At 43.4% G+C, this 22,658-nt stretch overlaps 1 protein-coding gene across 2 annotated transcripts in view; it reads left to right on the forward strand.

Annotated features, from left to right (window-relative positions):
- LOC124788152 (ribonuclease 3) overlaps positions 1 to 22,658 on the forward strand; it is a 239,843-nt gene that overhangs the window by 182,646 nt on the left and 34,539 nt on the right. For both annotated transcript variants that reach the window (XM_047255299.1, XM_047255301.1), the window contains one exon: positions 515 to 660. In XM_047255299.1, the coding sequence (XP_047111255.1) occupies positions 515 to 660 (146 nt within the window). The remainder of the gene's footprint in view (positions 1 to 514; positions 661 to 22,658) is intronic.

Here is a 22,658-nt window from a genome sequence, read left to right on the forward strand (position 1 = left end):
TTGAATACACACAATCATGTCAGCATAGCACTAATGACAAGAGTTTCCAATCGACTGAGACAAACAAGCATACATTCTGTTGCCAATACCTTGTCCATGAACTCAATGCTGCTAACTTTGATGGAAGAAAAGAAGCACTTTGAGCATTAGAGACTCAGTGCTCTTACTTTCTGGACACGCTTTGTATAATGATAGATGAATATACTGGGAAAAAATTAAGTTATTGAATAGGGTTATCAGTTACAAAAAATAATAGTTGGTGTAACTCATTGTTTTGGCTTATAGCTTGAATGTTAAGTCTTTTGTTCTTTCTGTGAACCACATTTAATAAAGTTTATGGACAACAAAACAATTTTCTGCTGCAATTGTGAACTTTTCATTCACAGAATTGAATGTTTCAAATATATCACACTGTTTTGTTTGATCTGCTTAACAAGAAATCTTATTTTTGCATATGTATTGTTTTTTAAGAGAAGCAGTGGTCATATATTCTATTATACTCTTCCTTTTTCAGAGTAATTGAATGCAAAGGCCCAACTAATACTCGAGTTTATACAGTAGCTGTTTATTTTCGAGGCGAGCGGCTTGCCAAGGCTTCTGGACATAGTATTCAACAGGCTGAGATGAGTGCAGCCAAAGAGGCTTTGGAGCTTTCACATGGTACGTTGGCTAAAAGAAGAAAACAAAATAAATTTCATAATTGTTGATCATGTGTAGCTACATTTTTAAATTTATTTTGTGAGAATCCCATGAAGAGCTCACAGCTTCACAAATGTATGTATTAATGTTGGTATACTTAGAGACAATCATGTGTATAAAATAAGTGAAGCATTTCCACTTACACTTGGTGCTGTTTAACTTTTAAACAAAAATACTAATATGTATCTTCATTGTCAGTACCCTTCATATATGACAGTTCAGGAATACTCAGTTCAGAGAAATAATTTAACTGGATAGATAAAAAATCTACTCACCAAGCGGTGGCAGAACACACACATAAAAGGCGGTTGCAATTGGCAAGCTTTCAGAGCCAGTGGCTCCTTCTTCAGAAGAAAGGTTGAAGAGGAAGAAAGAGGGGGGTGAAGGAAAAGGACTGGAGAGATCTAGGAAAAGGCGTAGATTTCAGGAAAGTCACTCATAACCACTGGTCAAGGGAGACTTACCGCACGGGATGAGAGGGAACGTCTTTCTGCTCCGAAAGTTGGCCCCTCTGTCAGACTTTGTTGTGCTCTTTTTTGCCAGAGATCTGCATTCTGTTGATTAATTACTATTCCCACGGGTATCATGTGGTTGCCTCCAGACTCAAGTTCCAGCAATAATATAAACAACTGGGACAGTCACACACACATCTGAGTCACTGACATGCAAGGTCTCAACTGCAGAACCTTGCACAAGATCCGGAGGTCTGCACTGCAGTGCTGAAACTAGATAACCCCTTGTTGGAAGACATTTTGCACATTGCACACACATTTAAAATCACACAGGCAGCTAATGAACGACTCATGGCAAGGCTACATTTTGCGGCGATCGACGCAACTCCACACGCTTTACTCTTTGCACCACAGGTGTAGGACAGCTCCCAGGCAGCATCTTCGTGATTTGTCGTGTCTGACATTTCTGTGGCATCTGAGCCTCTGGTCATGCCTCGCCACAGATCATGAGGGCTGCTCCTTTCGGCCGCACAGTGTTTTCCCGCTTACTTCCAGGCAGACTGTCCACATTGCTGGAAGTCCTGTATGCTTCGTGGCAAAGAGGAGCAGCTTCAGTCAGTGTGTCATGCCCACACAATCTGCTCCTATCACACCCCATGATGGTATTAGGACACTGTACATGTGCTGCAGTTAGTAGTCCTGCTGGATGACCCTTTCATGCAGATGTTATTTCTCAAGGTTCCACATTTATAATGAGGATGTCTATTTTTAGGCGGACACAGGGGTGACCATCTCATTGACCGGTCTCTCAACGTATGCACAACTGGGCATGCTTGAGTCGTCTCCATCCTTCTGGCATTTGGTGACCTAAGATGACAGTTATATTCCCCTTCATGGGCAGTTCTTGGTCATGACAGCCTACAAAAATGTTACAGGGCTCATTACATTACTTGTTGTCGGCCACCCATTGGCTAATAATATTTTTGGTCTCAACACCTTTACACTGTTTGGATTTTTCACCTCTGGCAAAGTCAAGGTTGTATCTAATGCAGTCCCTTTACAGGAACTAGACAATATTTCCTCGACTTTTGCATCTTTATTAAAGCTGGAGTTGAACTGAGCCTCAGATTTTCAGAAGCACATCACATGTTGGCTGAATGCCGTGCATCATTTCTACCATGTCAGATGCACTTCAGTGGGCTTATGTACTATAATGAAGCAGGAACTGGACATATACATGCTGCTGGAGTTATTGAACTATGAAATCTGGGCCACTTCACTTGTAAAAATCAGAGGATGACTCTGAGCAGCCAATTGCATGTGTGCCCAAGACAGTGACTTCTGCACAGTGCAACTACTCACAGATCGAAAAGGAGGCACTGGCAGTTGTGTTTGGGTTAAAATATTTCATGTCTACCTCTTTGAGGTGAATTTCTCTCTAATTAAGGATTTAAGCCCTTGGTTACATTATTCGAGCCACAATCCACCGTCCTGGAGTGAACGGCTGGACACTTCTGGTACTGGGCATTGCTCCTGAGTGCATATAATTATACCATCCGGTTCAATTCTGCAGCACAACATTCCAACTCTGATGCCATGTTGAGCCTACGCTCTGGCCTGGTCCCTGTTTTCTACAACGTGAGGGCCTCTGCAACCAAGTTGATACTGCATGACAACATATGTTGGACAGTTTCACCATTACATCCACACGTGTCGCCACTGCCACATGCTGCAATCCCACACTGCGGCAGGTTCTATGACATGTGACCCATGGCTGGTTACCCTGCCTCACCTGCCGATTGTCAACCGAGTTCAAACCCTGGAATGACATTTCTCATAGGTGTTCAGTTGTCGATGACATCATTCTCTTGAATACTGAGACTGACATGCATTAGGTTGTGATTCCAGCCAAATTGCAGTGACACATCTTGAGCTTGCTGCACCGTGATGTCCCACATTAAGGAATTGGCTAGCCAGTATGTGAATTGGCCAGCTATTGATAGTGACGTTGAGAGAATGGCAGCATGGTGTGTGCTCGGCACCAAGCAGCGTCCTCACAGTTATTTACACCCTGGCCTTTACCCCATCGTCCCTCAAACTGTATCCACCTTGACTTTACAAGCCTATTTATTGGGTCCATTGGGGTTTACTCTTCCTGACACTCATTTTTCCCTATTCATTGGATATACGAATAGTGAACAAGTAAAGAATCTCACAGTCTGAGAGTAGTCCGGGTCCAAGTTGGTAGTTCTCATCACATGGCAGCCAATGTAATATGTGGATCATACGGAGCACCAACGAGAACAGCTGTTCCTGGCAGAACGCTCACTTATACTGAGCAGGACAGCCATGAGACCCCACCAGACGATGTGGCAATCGCTTCGAGGCCATAGCTTCGTCCCGGCATTTGTCTCGTGGCTACCACTCACAGTGCCATCACCGGTGGGGCGCAATTATGGATCAATTTCAGACAGTTGTGATAACTTGCTGTCTGAGTTGGTTACATTAGGGTTGATGTGATAGCTCTTCGTGGATGCCTACTCAGAGTAACCGTATGTTGTACGCATGGCGTCTACTACGGCCGACGCCACCCTCACAGCCTTGGCTCGTTACATCTTTCCTCAAAAGGTAAAGCAGAGCATATCATTTGGAACTTTAAGCAACAGATGAAGAAGGCTGTCTGATCCTCTGCCACTGCCTTGGCCCTCGCTTGTGCAGTTCTTAAAACTGGCAGATCTGCATTAAGCACACCATATCACATATGTACTCACTGCTATATTACATAGTGGGAAATCTAGGATGAAATGTAACAATATTATAAAAAAGAAAGTTGCTACTCACCACATAGCGAAGATGCGGAGTCACAGATAAGCACAACAGACTGTCACAATATAAGCTTTCGGTCAACAAGGCCTTTGTCAAAAATAGACACACACACACACACACACACACACACACACACACACACACACACACACACACGCTTGCAGCCTCTGCCAGCTGAAGCCACACTGCGAGCAGCAGTGCATGATGGGAGTGGCAACTGGGGGGGGGGGGGGGGGAGGGGGGGGGGGGTAAGGAGGAGGGCAGGGTTGGGAAACAGTTAAGTGCTGCTCGGGAGCTCACAGGGATGAGGTGAGAGAGGGTAGGGCAGCTAGCTGCAGTTGGTAGGTTAGATGGAGGGCAGGGGAGAGTTGCGGGATGTGGGGGAGAGAGTAGCGAAAAAGGAGATAAGTAAAAAGACTGGGTGCATTGGTGGAATGAGGGCTACGCAGTTCTGGAATGGGAATAGGGAAGGGGCTGGATGGGTGAGAATTAGGACTGAGGACAGGACAATTATGGGAATGTAGGATATATTGCAGGGAGAGTTCTGACCTGCGAAATTCAGAAAAGCTCGTATTGGTGGGAAGGATCCATATGGTGCAGCATGCTCAGCAACAGGGTGGTCCACTTGTTAGTTGGCCATAGTTTGCCAGTGGTCATTCATGCAGACAGACAGCTTGTTGGTTGCAGCACACGGGTTGCAGGTTAGCTTGTAGATCACATGACTGGTTTCACAGGTAGCCCTGCATTTGATGGGATAGGTGATATTTGTGACCGGACAGGAGTAGGTGGTGTTGGGAGGATGCATGGGGCAGATCTTTAACTAGGTCTGTTACAGGGATATGAGCCATGAAGTAAGGGGTTGTGTAAGGATGGATAAATATATTGTATAGGTTTGGTGGACGGCAGAATACCACTGTGGAAGCTATGGGAAGGATAGTGGACAGGATATTTCCCATTTCAGGGCGCGACTAGAGGTGGTCGAAATCCTGGCGGAGAATGAAATTCAGTTGCTCCAGTGCTGGGTGATACTGAGTTACGAGGGGAGTGCTCCTATGTGGCTGGACAGTGAAACTGTGGGAGGTGGTGGGAAACTGGAAAGATAAGGCATGGGAGATTTGTTTTTGTACAAGGTTGGGAGGATAATTACAGTCCATGTAAGTCTCATGATGCCTCATGGTATATTTCGAGAGCGACTGCCCATCACTGCAGATGCAACAACTACAGGTAGGTAAGCTGTATGGAAGGAACTTCTTGGTACGGAACGGATGGGAGCTGTCAATGTGGAGATATTGCTAGTAGTTAGTAGGTTTGATATGGACAGAGGTACTGATGTAGCCATCTTTGAGGTGGAGGACAACATCTAGGTAGGTGCTTTGTTTGTTGAATAGGACCAGGTGAAGCAAATGGGGGAGAAGTTGTTGAGCTTTTGGAAGAATGTGGATGGGGTGTCCTCATCCTCAATGCAGATTACAAAGGTGTCATCAGTGCATCTGAACCAGGTGAGGGGTTAAAGTTTCTGGGTGTTTAGGAAGGATTCCTCTAAATGGCCCATGAATAGATTGGCATAGGATGGTGCCGTGCGGGTGCCCATAGCTGTACCTTGGATTTGTTTGTAGGTAATGCCTTCAAAAGAGAAGTCGTTGTGGGTTGGTCATGGTGACTAGGAAGGAAGTTGTTTGTTCGGAATCCATTGGGCATTGGGAAAGGTTTGATTTTTGCCTGATGGGTTTTCTTCGATCCTAACCCAGTGCTGTTTTCCTTTGTTACTATTTTGTAATGCATTATTATACTCAGTGTCCATCCTTCTTTCTCTTCTTTTCTGTGTTTCTCTTGTCGCCTTATAAACCGCACTGCAAGCTCTACTTACAAGCCAACCTGTATCAACGGTCTCGGCCACTCACAGCAGATGGCTACAAGACCACGCTCATTGTTGGTGCAGTATCTTACTTTCCACATTATTCCCATCAATATCATTAATTATATATCTTCAGATTGACCACTCTCCCATATTTTTGCGTGTTACGTCCCGCATCTTTCCAGTTCCACATGATCTTGTATCTCATCCAAAGAACACCTCCCCCCCCCCCCCCCACCCCCCCCACTCTTTCTCTGTTCTATCTCAGTTCCCACCCACTAATTTCACCTCATCCAGTCTCATCTGCCGACCCCCTTCTTCACACTTATCCACCCTCAGACCTGCTACACACAGTAAAATATATACTTTTTAATAATTATTTTAATCTTTTGCTCTCATTGTGACTTCACGCCAATTTTAGTGAGTTTTCGCCTTTCGCTATCGTCGGCTCCCTCAGATTTTGTCCTGTTTCCTCCTTTTTCATCCATTTCTTCCTTCTCGTGATTTTTTCTCACATATTTGAGTGTATTTTTGTGAATTTTTTTTCCACACCATGAATCCTTGCTCCTTCCATCTGTGTCAATACAGAAGAGTTTCCTTATCCTTAGCCAGAACCCAGTCACACATACTGTTCCTGCGTTGTGGCTTGGCTCATGGAATCCCCTCAAATGGCCTTACCATCAAATCATCCATCTCCGGCTGCTGCCCCTCCTTCCATGATGAGATCCATCCACTAATAATCCACCAATCCATAGCCCTCACCAATGTAGTTCTGCAAAACCATCTCAACCAAACCCAAAACTTCTTGCAGTACCTTCTCTCCATTTGTAAACTTCTCCTGCTATGCAATCCCAAATTCCTGGATTCTGCATCACACATTGAAACCCTTGCCCTCCAGGAACTAGAGCAACATGCTTAACACAACCTCAAATAACTCTCCATCCTGTTCACTTCCTACTCTCACCATGGACTGCCACTATCCACTACCTCTGCAACAACCACCAAACCTCCACATCTCCTCATACCTGCCAAAGCCTGGCTCCCAGACCTACTGCATTTACCTCACCTTAAAACTCCCTCCTGCCACTATTCAGAATCCATAACCTAAACAGACCTGAAACACAGTCATGAACCTTTTCTCCAAAAGCCTTAGCCCCACAGAAGTATCAGTCCTTTCCAAAGGCTTCACCTTTTGCTTCACTCCCAAATTCAATTATTCAGGATTTATTAAAAACTCTCTTTTCATCTCCCAGTCACGACAGTGGAAACACTTTTCCACCACCAACCTCACCAATAAGACTCAACCAAAGACCAATGTTGAACCCTGCCTGACTCAGTTCACTCATCTATCCAACTGTGATCCACCTCCATTGACCCTGAATCACCCCATTAACTTTCCAGAATTTCTTAACCCCGAACCTTGCCTCACCATCATTCCCCAAATCCCGTAACATGCAAACTAATCTTACACCCACAGAAAGATCTGCAATCCACCACCTAAAAACTGATCCCGACCTTATAATCCTACCTGCTGGAAAGGCTCCACCACTGTTGTTTAGAACCGCAAGGATTACCTGGTGAAAGGACTCCGCCAGCTGTCAGATACATCCACCTAAAAACATGGCCACAGTGACCCCATTCCAGAAATCCAGAAGGATCTTCAGTATCTCCTCAAATCCTTGGGCTCATACCAGAACCTCTCCCCTGAATCTGTCCCTCTCTTTCCTGATCCCTGCCACACCCTTTACTCTTACCTTCTACATGCTTCCTAATGCCTGGAAACCCAACCACCTAGGATGCCCTGTTGTGGCCAGTTACTGTGCCCCCACAGAGAATCTCTGCTCTCGTAGACCAACACCTTCAGCCTATTACCTGGAACCTACCCTTCTATGTAAAAGATACCAACCATTTTCTCCACCAACTCTCCACAGTTCCTGTCCCTTTACCACATAGAGCTTGTCACTAAGATGCCACCTCCCTGTATACCAACATCCCTAATGCCCGTCGCCTTACTGCTGTTGAACACTACCTCTCCCAACGCCCAACAGATCCCAAAGCAACAACCTCCTTCCTAGTCGCCAGGACCAACTATAACTTCACCCTCAATTATGTCTTCTTTGAAGACATTATCTACAAACAAACCTGGGTATGGCTATGGGCACCCACATAGCACCATCTTATGCCAATCTATTCATGGGCCGTTTAGAGGAATCTTTCTTAAACACCCAGAGTCGTAAACCCCTCACCTGGTTCAGATTCAATAATAAAATCTTTGCAATCTGGATCGAGGGTGAAGACACCCTATCCACATTCTTCCAGAACAACAGCTTCTCCCCCATTTTCTTCACCTGGTCCTCCGCAACCCAACAATCCACCTTCCTAGATGTTGACCTCCACATCAAAGATGGCTACATCAGTACCTCTGTCCATATCAAATGCACTAACCACCAGCAATACCTCCACTTCAACAGCTGCTACCCATTCCGTACTAAGAAGTCCCTTCCATACAGTCTAGCCACCCGTGGTCATCACATCTACAGTGACGAGTGATCCCTCTCTAAATATACCAAGGGTCTCACTGAGGCCTTCACAGACGGTAATTATCCACCCAACCTTGTACAAAAACAAATCTCCCATGCCTTATCTTTCCAGTTTCCCACCACCTCCCAAAGTCTCACCGTCCAGCCACAGAGGAGCATTCCCTCATAACTCAGTACCACCAAGAACTGGAGCAACTGAATTACATTCTCCACCAGAGTTTGCCCTGGAATGAGAAATATACTGCCCACTATCATTTCTACGCCTCCTACAGCAATAGTCCACCGTCCACCGAATCTACACTATGTACTCGTTCATCCATACACAATCCCTGCTCCCAACCCCTTATCTCATAGCTCATATCCATGTAATAGACCTAGATGCAAGACCTATCCCATTTGTCCTCCCACCACCACCAACTCCAGTCCAGTAAAAAAATCACCTATCCCATCAAAGGCAGGGCTACCTGTGTAACTGGTCATGCGATCTACAAGCTAAGCTGTAACCCCTGTGCTGCATTCTATGTACGCGTGACAAACAAGCTGTCTGTCCACATGAATGGCTGCTGACAAACTGTGGCCAATCAACAAGTGGACCACCCTGTTGCTGAGCATGCTGACCAACACGATGTCCTTCATTTCAATGACTGCTTCACAGCCTATGCCATGTAGATCCTTCCCACTATCACCAGCTTTTTTGAACTGCGCAGATGGAACTCTCCCTGCAAAATATCGTGCGTTCCCGTAACCCTCCTGGCCTCAATCTTTGTTAATCATTGTTCTCACCTATCCAGTCCCTTCCCTGTTTCCATTCCAGCACTGCATAGTCCTTCTTCTCTTTCCCGCATTGCCCCCCCCCCCCCCCCCCTCCTTCTCTTTCCACAACCTCTCCCCTGTACTCAGTCTAACCTGCCGACTGCACCTAGCTTCCCCACCCTCTCTCCACCCCATCCCAGCAGCACTTCACTGTCCCCCACCCTTACCGTGCTATCCCTCCCCTCCGCACCCCAGCCTCCTCCTTACCCCCACCCAGTTGCCACTCCCGTCATGCACTGTTGCTGCTGCTCACAGTGTGGCTTCAGCTTCAGAGGCTGCAGTTGTGTGTGTGTGTGTGTGTGTGTGTGTGTGTGTGTGTATGTGTGTCAGTCATCGCTTTGTTGGCCAAAAGCTTATTTTGTGACAGTCTTTTTGTTGTGCCTTTCTGCGACTCAGCATCTCCGCTGTATGGTGAGTAGCAACTGTCTTTTTCATAATATTGCTCTGTTACACAGTATGATTCGCTTACTCCATCATATTATGATTTACTAATTTAGAGATTAATGCCACATTCATGCTGCATTCCACCCACTCACTCACTGACATAATAGCAGACAGAAGTAATTATTTCGAACAGCTGAAAAGCATAATCACTGATTAAGAATGGAACATCCCATAACTACACAGTTCTGAACAAAATATTGTTTAATTAACTGTTCAGCGACTGAGTGTTGATTGTGTTATCTTCTGATGCATTTAAAAAAACATATCAGTATGTCAGGACATTGTTTTCAATGGGAATTTATAAAATTTAGTGTTTTGGTTAATTTTAAACATCTGCAAAGTTATTTCAGGTACGGAACTGAAACTTGTACAGCAGTTCACTGTTGATATTCTGAAAGTTTCTGTAAATTTCCTCTTAATTGGAGTACATTAAATGGCTTCATTAATTCATTAATCGCTGGGACCACAATTAATGCTGACAGGTACTGTGAGACTCTGAAAAAACTCAAAGGGCAATTCTGAACCGGAGAAGAGGAATGTTGAGCAAGGGCGTACACATTTTCCATAACAACGCTCACCCACACATTACTCGGCAAACCATTGCTCTCCTGCAACACTTTCACTGGAACATAATCACCCACTCACACTATAGTCCTGATTGGAGCCCAGTGACTATCACCTGTTTCCTAGATAAAAGAACATTTGGCCAGAAAAAGCAATTTAGCTCCGATGACGAGGTGAAAGAAGAGGTTCATAACTTTCTGAACAGCATGGCGGCGAGCTGGTATGACATGGGCATACAAAAACTACCACTGCGTCTACAAAAATGCACTGACAGAAATGGTTATTATGTCAAAAAATAGCTAAATGTTCAAGCTGTAAACTGATGTAAACCGTTGTAGAAATAAACAGGTCTATGTACTTAAAAAAAAGAGAGAGACCTTTCTTTTGGGATTACCCTCGTATTATTGTAGCCAAGACAGATGCGAAGCTAAGACCCACCACAGTAGTACAGATTTATATGCCAACCAATTCTGCAGATGATGAAGATATTGAAAGAATTTGTGCTAAGACGATGGAAATTATTTAGATACTTAAGGGAGGCAAAAATTTAATTTTGATATGTAAATGAAACTCAGCAGTCGCAAACAGTAAGAAGAAAAAATAGGTGAATATTTGGGAGAAATGAAAGAGGAAACCACCTGCTATAATTCTGCACAGAGCGCAGATTAATCATCGCGATAACTTGGTTTAAGAATCGTGAAAGAAGGTTGTATGTGTGAAAGAGACCTCAGGACACTGGGAGGTTCCACATTGATTTTATAAATGAAAGATAGAGACTTCCAAACTTGATTTTAAACTGCAATTCACTTATGGGCAGATGGAACTCTGACCACAATTTATCGGTTAGGAACTGCACATTAAAACAGAAGAAATTGCAAAAACATAGGAAATTAGAGAGACAGGATCTGTATAAATTGATAAAACTGAAAATTGTTTTAGAGTGTCAGAGAGAGTGTTCGGCAACATTAGACTGAAACAGGAGAAAGGAGTACAATAGAAGACAAATGGACAATTTTGAGAGATGAAATAGGGAAGGCAACAGAGGATCACATACGTAAAAAGACAAGACCTAGTAGAAAGCTCTCGATAACACAGGAGATACTGAAATCAACTGACAAAAGGGGAAAATACAATGATGTAGTAAATGAAGCAGGCAAAAGGGAATACAGGTTTTTAAAAAATGAGATTGACAGAGAGTTCAAAATGGCTAAGCAGGAAAAACTTAAGGAAAATGCAAAGCAGTAGAAGTATGCATGACTAGGGGTAAAACAGATGTTGCCTACAGGAAAATTAAAAAAGACTGTTGGAGAAAAGAGAAGAAGACATATGAATATCAAAAGCTCAGATGACAAGCCAATACCAAACAAAGGTGGGAATATATAGGTCTATATAGGGGAGACAAACTTGAGGACAGCAGAAGAGGAGGAGGTTTGTGAAGACGAGATTGGAGATATGATACTGCTAGAAGAATTTGTCAACATACTGAAATATCTGAATGGAAACAAGACCCTGAAGAGGGTGACATTCCTTCAGAATTATTGAGATCCTTGGGAAAGCGAAATATGAAAAAACTGTTCCACATGGTATGCAAGATATATGAGAAAAATATAAATACTCTCTCACATCGAGGAAGAATGTAATAATTATAATTCCAAAGAAGGCAAGTGCTGACAGGATAGGTGTGTGTACTACTGAACCATCAGTTTAACAAGTCATGGTTGCAAAAAAAGGACACAAATTATTTATGGTTGATTGGTAAAACTGACAGAAGCCGACCTCGGAGAAGATCTGGAGAAATGTAGAAACACATCAGTCAAAACTGACCATACTTATCCTTGGAGATAAACTGAAGAAAAGCAAACCTACATTTATAGCATTTGTAGATTTAGAGAAGACTTTTGACAGTGTTTACTGACCTACACACTTTCAAACTTTGAAGATAACTTGGATAAAATAAATGGAGCGAAAGGTTATTTACAGCTTGTACAGAAACCAGACTCCAGTTATAAGAGTCGAAGGGTTTGACAGGGAAGCCATAGTTGAGAAGGAAGTGAAACAGGGTCGTGTTCTATCCCCAATGTTATTCAGTCTGTGCTCTTAGGAAACAAGGACAAATCTTGAAAGCCAATTAAAGTTCAGGGAGAAGAAATAAAAACTTTCAAGTTTGCCAATGTCATATTATTCTGTCAGAGACAGAAAGGAATTTGGAAGAGCAATTGAACAGAAAAGATACAAAGAGATCATAAGATGAACACCATTAAAAATAAAACAAGAATAATGCAATGTAGCTGAACTAAATCAGCCAATGCTGAGGGAATCAGATTAGAAAATGAAATGCTAGACGTGGTAGATGACTTTTATTTTTTGGGTAGAAAAAAATCTGATGATGGCCAGAGTAGAAGGGATGGAAAGAATGCAAACTAGAAATAGCAAGAAAATTATTTCTGGAAAAGAGGTAGGAAGTCTTTTCTGAAGGTATTTGTCTGAAGTGTAGCCTACTATGGATGTGAAACATTGAATGACAAGCACTTCAGACAAGAAGAGAATAGAATCTTTCAAAATGCGGTAATATACAGGAATCCCGAAGATTAGACAGGTAGAACAAATAAAAAATAGAGGGAGACTGAATTGAATTGGGGTAAAAGAAATTTATGGCACAACTTGGTTAAAAGAAGGGGTCAGTTGGTAGATCATATCCTGAGGCATCAAGGAATTGTTGATTTGGTAATGGAGGGAAATGTGTGTGTGTGGGATGGGGGACGATGACACTGTAGTGGAGGACTAAGGCTCAAATACAATTAACAGGTATAAGTCGATACAGGTTGCAGTAGTTAAACACAGATGAAAAGATGTGCACAGGATAGAATAGCATGGAGAGCTGCATCAAACCAGTCTTCAGACTGATGACTACAACAAGTATGTAAAATCTTTTTCACACTTCTGCTAAAACTCAATATTGCAGCTACAGTCATTCCATTGCTAAAGGTTGTAACTGACAAGTTGACATCTAATTCAAAGAAATTTATCTGTGCAACCTAATAGAAACTTATATAATAGTACAAAATACTGACTTCAGTGCAGTGCTTAGAATACACATCAAAATTTAATTCGCTCAAGGTGATACTTCGAAGTACCCACGTCGCAAGACCAGCTACATTACACTGTTGTTTCTCTGGTGAGACAACACTAAAGACATTGGTCCTCTGTTTCTTTTAACTATGAATTATATCTTCTTGTTCAGAATAATAAATACTGCAGTTTTTTTCTACTGTTGTCAGAACATGTTGAGAAAGGTAAACATCTAGGTATCACAGATTATACATTTACAAAAGAAATAGGCAAATATGTGATACAAAAATGAGGGGGTAAAAGAAGTGCAAGAAGTCAAACTGAACATCATAAACTGAAGAGACAAAGGAACTGGTACACCTGCCTAATACCATGTAGGGCCCCCACGAGCACGCAGAAGTGCCCGCAACACGACATGGCATGGACTCAACTAATATCTGAAGTAGTGCTGGAGGGAATTGACACCATGAATCCTGCAGGGCTGTCCATAAATCCATGAGTATGAGGGGGTGGAGATCTCTTCTGAACAGCACGTTGCAAGGCCTCCCAGATGTGCTCAATAATGTTTATGTCTGGGAAGTGTTTAAACTTGAAGTGTGTTCCTGGAGCCACTCTGTAGCAATTCTGGAAGTGTGGGGTGTCGCATTGTCCTGTTTGAATTGTCCAAGTCCATTGGAATGCACAATGGACATGAATGCATGCAGGTGATCAGACAGCATGCTTACACACGTGTTATCTGTTAGAGTCATATCTAGAAGTATCACGGGTCCCATATCACTCCAACTGGCTACGCGCCTCACCATTACAGAGCCACCACTATCTTGAACAGTCCCCTGCTTATGTACAGGGTCCATGGATTCATGAGGTTGTCTCCATACCTGTACACATCCATCTGCTCGTTACAATTTGAAATGAGACTCATCCGACCAGGCAACATGTTTCCAGTCACCAGCAGTCCAAAGTCAGTGTTGACAGGCCCATATGAGGTGTAAAGCTTTGTGTCGTGTAGTCATCAAGGGTACACGAGTGGGCCTTCTGCTCTGAAAGCCCGTATCAATGATGTTTCGTTGAATGGTTCACACGCTGACATTTGTTGACAGCCCAGCATTGAAATCTGCAGCAGTTTGCAGAAGGGTTGCACTTCTGTCACATTGGACAGTTCTCTTCAGCCGTCATTGGTCCCGTTCTCGCAGGATCTTTTTCCAGCCACAGCGATGTTGGAGGTTTGATGTTTTACCGGATTCCTGATATTCAAAGTACACTCGTGAAATGTTCGTATGGGGAAATCCCAACTTCATCACTACCTTAGACATACTGTGTCCCATCGCTCGTGCACCGACTATAACACCACTTTCGAACACATGTAAGTCTTGATAAAATGCCATTGTAGCAGCAGTAGACAATCTAACAAATGTTCTAGACACTTGTTGTCTTATATAGGCATTGCCTACCGCAGTGCTGTATTCTGCCTGTTTACATATATCTGTACATGCCTATACCAGTTTCTTTGATGCTTCAGTGTATTTGATTTGTTTATTACTAAAATGGGATAACTCCTCAAAAACTGAAAGTGCAGATTTTGTTGGTATTGGTTTCTCAAAACATAGATTTGAATTAAAAAGGGAGACCATGATTGTCTTGCTGCTTGTAGAGAGCATGTTTAATTCTGCATTTGTTTCTAATAGGGGTCAAATCTAGGAGTTGCATGTTTTAAAAATAAATTTGTGGCTGGCCTGGAATTATGCTGAACCAGTTGGTGATTTTTGTTGTAAACTTTGACTAACTATCCCAATTATAATATGGAGAGTTTGCAGTTTCAAATCAGAAAAAAAGCAATAGAAGTGTAAGCATGATTATTTTTTTAAGTATGAAATGGGTCTTTCATTTTGAGATACACAACAATGAGTACTTTGCCTCCAAAAGAAAACTCTTGCATGCAGAGGCCAAAATTGTAATCATACAGTTGTATGAATGTTATTGTTCTTAACAGAGAGTGACAGTTCCACAAAATCTACCATTGTTTCCCCATTGGAGGACTTAGATATAGTGAAAAAGAACTTACGAGGACTATGTGCTTATTGTATTTGTCACTTAGCATCAAATCCACCCACCTTGATCGCTTTAAGGTGTATGCAGCAAAAGTAAATGAAATAGTGAATTTTAAAACATGATAGTCCCCTTGATACAAAAAGATCATCTTGGCTGAAACAGTGTTAACAAGCACTAGAAAACAGGACAGAACATCATTTGTTCCCCATTAGTTTGTGTACTATGAGTACAGTTCAGAAAAGAAAAGGCAAGTCCTATATCGAAGGACTCGAAGTCTGAATCTTTACATTAGTCAAAGCCAGGACATATTTTCCTAACAAGAACACAGCTTCCACAAACCAAAGCTTTTGATGGAAGTGTTCCCATACACAAGAAGAAGAAAGACGGAATGAGAAACTGTTGTTGTTGTTGTTGTTGTTGTTGTTGTGGTCGTGGTCTTCAGTCCTGAGACTGGTTTGATGCAGCTCTCCATGCTACTCTATCCTGTGCAAGCTTCTTCATCTCCCAGTACCTACTGCAACCTACATCCTTCTGAATCTGCTTAGTGTATTCATCTCTTGGTCTCCCCCTATGATTTTTACCCTCCACGCTTCCCTCCAATACTAAATTGGTGATCCCTTGATGCCTCAGAACATGTCCTACCAACCGATCCCTTCTTCTGGTCAAGTTGTGCCACAAACTTCTCTTCTCCCCAATCCTATTCAATACTTCCTCATTAGTTATGTGATCTACCCATCTAATCTTCAGCATTCTTCTGTAGCACCACATTTCAAAAGCTTCTATTCTCTTCTTGTCCAAACTATTTACCGTCCATGTTTCACTTCCATACATGGCTACACTCCATACAAATACTTTCAGAAATAACTTCCTGACACTTAAATCTATACTCGATGTTAACAAATTTCTCTTCTTCAGAAACGCTTTCCTTGGCATTGCCAGTCTACATTTTATATCCTCTCTACTTCGTCCATCATCAGTTATTTTGCTCCCCAAATAGCAAAACTCCTTTACTACTTTAAGTGTCACATTTCCTAATCTAATTCCCTCAGCATCACCCGACTTAACTCGACTACATTCCATTATCCTCGTTTTGCTTTTGTTGATGTTCATCTTATACCCTCCCTTCAAGACACCATCCATTCTGTTCAACTGCTCTTCCAAGTCCTTTGCTGTCTCTGACAGAATTACAATGTCATCGGTGAACCTCAAAGTTTTTATTTCTTCTCCATGGATTTTAATACCTACTCCAAATTTTTCTTTTGTTTCCTTTACTGCTTGCTCAATATAGAGATTGAATAACATCGGGGAGAGGCTACAACCCTGTCTTACTCCCTTCCCAACCACTGCTTCCCTTTCATGTCCCTCAACTCTTATAACTGCCATCTGGTTTCTGTACAAGTTGTAAATAGCTATTCGCTCCCTGTATTTTACCCCTGCCACCTTTAGAATCTGAAAGAGAGTATTCCAGTCAACATTGTCAAAAGCTTTCTCTAAGTCTACAAATGCTAGAAACGTAGGTTTGCCTTTCCTTAATCTTTCTTCTAAGATAAGTCGTAAGGTCAGTATTGCCTCACGTGTTCCAGTATTTCTACGGAATCCAAACTGATCTTCCCCGAGGTCGGCTTCTACTAGTCTTTCCATTCGTCTGTAAAGAATTTGTGTTAGTACTTTGCAGCTGTGGCTTATTAAACTGATTGTTCGGTAATTTTCACATCTGTCAACACCTGCTTGCTTTGGGATTGGAATTATTATATTCTTCTTGAAGTCTGAGGGTATTTCGCCTGTTTCATACATCTTGCTCACCAGATGGTAGAGTTTTGTCAGGACTGGCTCTCCCAATGAGAAACTACGGAAGTATATTACATGTAGACAGTATCAAGTTCTTATAATCGGTTGGAAACATGCCTACAACAGAAGTGTACAAAGATGACTGAAAAATGAGATAGACAATATCAATTTATTATAATCAGTTGAAGACATAGCCTACAACAGAAGTGGACAAAGATAACTGGAAAGTAACTAGAACCAGTCATTTTTTGTAACATGTTTTGCACTCATTTGTACAGAAACCTGCGAACAAGCAGCCAGTCATAATTTGTGACACTTGTTGTATTAATTTTTTTATGTATTTACAGCACTTTTATGAAGAGTTAGAGTTATAAAGATGATAGTAAACATATTTTCATTGCTTTAGGTTCAGAAACATTTAGAAACAAAAATTTATTTGCCCATAAAATTGTTCAGGGTGTATGATCTCATTGTCAGCTCTGGTTATGCTTCAGCGCTACCGTGTGGCGCGGTGGTGGAATGTTGTGTGTCTTATGGAATGGTGACCTTCGCTTGACTGCCCGAATCGCGAAGATGGACTAAACCTCTTAAAAAAAATTCTCAATCTCAAGGTGTGCTGCGTGCTAATAAGGTGCATGGCTGTTGAGGTGGAACAGTCATTAGCAGACAACCTCTGGAGAACCTGCCACACCTCAGTTGTATAAGGCTTACTCAGGCATGCGGGGCTCTGTCTGAGTGGACCCTTACTTCCATGGCTGCCCGTGGGACCGAAATGGATCCTCCAAAATCTTCTTTTCCTCCTCCCAGCAGAAAGGGTGGGCCACTGGAAGGTACTAACCCAGTCTAACAAGAGGGCTCATGTAGTCAGTCCCCCCCAGCACTTGTTTGAAAAGTACAGTCTCTAGTAACAGAATGCATGCTGGTCCTCAGAATGTGTTTCTCATAGTGAAACGGAAGGAGGGTAGTTTTGAGAAGGTTTTGCCCTTCTATATACAAAAGGGTTTGGAGGGAATCTGTGGCTCCTTAAAATCGGTGAAGCGCTTGGGCAATGGGACCCTGCTTGTGGAACTGGAAGGTATAGTTGACATGCAACATATCATGAAGAGGGTTAATGGCAATCTTATCAAATCCGACTCCTTTATCCTGACCTTCAGTAGCACGAAACTTCCTGAGCATGTTAAGACTGTCTTCATTCGCCTTAGTGTGAGGCCTTATTTCCCAACCCCAATGCGCCATTTTAAATGCCAACATTTTGGGCATACCACCTTAGGGTGTAAAGGCGAAGCGACTTGTGGGAACTGCGGTAAGGCGGCTCATGGAGGAGTTGGTTGACTGTCTCCAGCCAGATGTATCAATTCTCTGGGAACCACTCTGGAGTAGGGACTGCCGAATCTTTTTAGAGGAACGTAAAGTACAGGAAATAAAAACTACCAGGCACATCCCATATGGTGAGCTGAAAAGATCTACAAGTCCGTGCAGCCTCCCACATTTGCAACGTCTTTTACGTCAATGGTTCAGAAGCCTACTCCAAAAGTGGATGCCTCTATGCAGGTGGAGGTGGTGAGTGTTGGCACTAACACCTACACATGTTCAGAGCACTTACAAGGCAGCAAGTGTTTCAGAGCCTGTAGCCATTATTCGAACAGCAGACAAAGGTACAGTGGCCAACTTGGGCGAACCCCTGGCACCTCCAACACCTGAGGCTGTTCAGAAGCCCAGCAAAGCCATTACCACTCCCATGTTGACTCCACCAAAGCCCACAAAATTACGAAAGTCTCCTATAAAGCAGCTACAGCAGGTAAAATCAAGTAGTAAACCATCTGACCATGTTGATGTGATTTTACCTGATACTTCATCTGACTCATCCCCAAAGCTGATGGAGTGTGAGGTGTGCATGGGGCAATCGTCTCACCCCAAGACTGCCCCTCCACCTGCTGCACTCTCCCCAACTCATCGGAAAGACAGGATGAAGGTGCTACCCCCATCATAGATGGCTCCCATACTTCAGTGGAACCTGCAGGGATTCAGGATGCATGTGGAGGAACTTCGTCTCCTATCTCAGGGTAGACCATTGTGTCTGTGTCTCCAGGAGACTTATTTCCATCAATCATACCCCCCTGATCCACAAGGCTATGCACTCCACATAAAGGACAACCTGCGTGGCGAGTGAGCTAGAGGAGGTGTAGGTATTTTCATTAGGACTGACTACCACTCCTCGCCTTTCTCACTTACAATGACTTTACAAGCCATTGCTATATCCGTGCATGTGCGTCATCCATTGACAATATGTTCCCTTTACTTGCCCCCACATGGTGCACTTGATGAAGAGGCCTTCACCAACTTTATTACACAGCTCCTTCACCCCTTCATCCTCTGTGGTGATTTAAATGCCCACAGTATGCTTTAGGGCTCTGCAACTACCTGCCCCAGGGGCAGAGCAAGACTAGGTCATTCTGTGCCATTGATCTCTCGCTTTGCTCTCCAGCTCTTGCCCACAGTGCTCAATGGGAAGTGGTCGATGACTTGCACAGAAGTGATCACTTCCCAATCTGGATTCACCTGCCAGATGGCATGGACCTCGAAAGGACACCACTGCAGTGGGTGCTCAGTAGAGCTGACTGGACACTTTATAGCCAGTTGGCACAGTTCGAACACGGCGCGAATATCGAGACATGGGTGGATCATATTACCAAAATGGTCCACGTCGCTGCTGCAGCATCCATTCCACAGTCCACGGCCCAACAGAAGAGGCAACCTGCCCCTTGATGGAGTGCTGAATGCTGCAAAAATCAGACAAATTTTTGGGAGAGGAGGGAGGTGCCCCATGGCTGCTGTAATGAATAACGGAAGTCTCAAAACGGAACTGCAAGACATTGCCCAGACTATGGCAGTGTATTTTGTCACTGTAACTGCAACAGCTAGTCAGGATCCACGTTTCCAGTGCCATAGATGTGTTTCTGAGAGATGTAGTTTGGACTTCCAGTCCGTCTCTAATGAAGTTTACAACTGCCTGTTCTCCAAGTGGGAGCTGGATTGCATTGTCTGTGGCTCATAACACATCCCCTGGCCATGACAGGATCCATTACAGTATGCTGCAGCACCTCACAAGGCAAAAAAAAGATTTCCTCCTCGCACATTTCAACACCATTTGGGCGTCAGCTCACTTTTCTGACTTGGGGCGTGAGGCAGTTTTCATTCCTCTTTTAAAACCTGGGAAAGACCGCACATGCCCAAGTAGTTACCATAGTGTTGCCCTCACTAGTTGCGTGGGGAAGATCTTGGAGCAGATGTTCAACCGCCGCCTTGTCTGGATCTTAGAATCCCAGCGACTCCTTAGTCGCTTTCAGTGTGGGTTCAGGAGGTATCGCTCAACCTTTGATAACCTTGCCCTCCTAGAGGTGGCTATACAACAAGCTTTCCTATGCTGGCATCACCTTCTAAGTGTATTTTTTGACACTGAGAAAGCCTACTATGCTACTTGGAGGTATCTCATCTTGGAGCAGTTTCATGAATGGGGCTCTCGTGGTTGTATTCCCATTTTTATTCATTCCTTCCTCTTGCCACGATATTTTAGATACTTAGACAGTGACATCCTGTCTGATCGCTTTGAGCAAGAAATAGTGCCCCTCCAGGTACCGTTTTAAGTGTGACTGTCTTTGACATAGCTATTAATAGCATTATGTCCATAGTTGAAAGATCTGTCCAGTTTTCTTTGTTTGTGAATGACTTCACTGTGTTTTGTTCCTCTTCAAGCCTCACAACGACAACGCGTCATTTGCAACTCACTCTTAGACATTCGGATGAATAGGCGCAGACAAGTGGTCTTAAGTTTTCCAACAAGAACTCCGTATGTGTTCTTTTTCACCGTTCTAGTTCGATTTTAACCTTTCCTGTGTTGAGGATGAGGGACACTGTCCTTACTTTTAAAGACACATTGAGGTTTCTGGGCCTCATATTTGACTCTAAGCTTACGTGGTTACCACATCTTAGGGACCCGAAACAATGGTCACTTAAGGCTTTAAGAATTTTAAAATGTCTTAACCACATTACATGGGGAACAGACAGGACTTGTCTGCTCCAGTTTTACAGGGCATTTGTCTGATCTCGGCTTGATTATAGGTGCATGGTGTATGGGTCTGCAAGATCTTCTTATTTAAAGATGTTGTACATGCACCATGAAGGGCTTTGGTTGGCCACTGGGGCATTCAGAACAAGCCCCATACCAAGCCTTTGTGCAGAGGCTGGTGAACCGCCACTTCATGTGAGGTGATGTTTACTTATGGTGCACTAGGCATATACAACAATGTCCACATCATACATACCTGCATACCATACTGTTGCTCAGCTTCCACAGGGACAGCTTTTTCATAACCAGCAACAAGCAACAAGGCCCCACAGGATTCACACACAGGATTGCCTTTTCGAGATGGATATTGCTGGTCATAATGTTCTACATGAAGGTTTGAGGAATTCCCACCTTGGCTCCTTGAGAGACCTAGACTTATTTTAGATTTGACTAATTTTAAGAAAGATAGAGCACCAGATTTTACATTCCAATCTCTATTTTTTCCACATTTTAGATGTGCATTACGGTTTCACTGTTGTTTACACTAATGGCTCCAAACAGGGGAATTCCCATGGTGGCTGTTCTGTAGGTTTGCCTGATCATGTCAACAGGTTTCACACGCCTGACAAACATACCATCTTAGCAGTGTAGCTTCACGCAGTCCTGAAGGCACTGGAGCAGATGCATCGTATTCAGGGCTGTTGGTTTCTCATCTGCTCCAATTCCCGTAGTGCTTTACAGTTGTTGCAGAATCTGTACCCAGCTGAGAAGTTGGTCCAGATGATATATGACCAACTGTACTTGCTCCAGTGGCAGGGTAGGCAGGTGTCATTCTGCTGGGTGCCAGGTCAAGTCGGCATATGACTCAGTGAACAGGCCGACCGGGCTGAGCTTTGTATTACAGCGGGAGGATCACTCATTTTGTGATGCTTATGGTGTGCACATCTCTATCCACCACATTTTAATGGAGTGCATTTTATACCATGATGCAAGGGCAGCAGCAGAAATTGGTGCGTATCTGCCCTCTATTTCAGCAGATGATGAGACAAGTGTATCTAGGGTTTTAAAGTTTTGCGATTTGTCTGAACTGTGGCCTAAACTTTTAGGCTGGAGGTTTTAGTGTGTTGCAGAGTGGCTGGCTCCTACCTTTCTTCCTTGCGGTCAGCCAGCCACATCCATCTTCTGTATTGTTTCAGCCCCTTCTACCACTTTCTTCCTGTGCCATTCGTGTTTTATTACTGACGCAATGCTTCATCCCATGCTTTGGTGTGGGGCCGCACGTAGTTTTCCAATCTTTTTTACCTCTGTCTTACATTCTGTTTTATCTTTCTGTACTCTGTATTTTCCTGACAATTGTCTCAGTCTCTTTTTGCGCAGGCACTAAAGACCTAGCCATTGTACACCCATACCAGACTCTCCATCCATCCATCCATCCTGTAAAATTTCTCCAACATTTTGGCCCACTATTGCAAATGGTTTTCCCCAGTAAGCCA

The sequence above is a fragment of the Schistocerca piceifrons genome, chromosome 3 (genome assembly GCF_021461385.2).
Source record: "Schistocerca piceifrons isolate TAMUIC-IGC-003096 chromosome 3, iqSchPice1.1, whole genome shotgun sequence".
NCBI classification, from domain to species: domain Eukaryota; kingdom Metazoa; phylum Arthropoda; class Insecta; order Orthoptera; family Acrididae; genus Schistocerca; species Schistocerca piceifrons.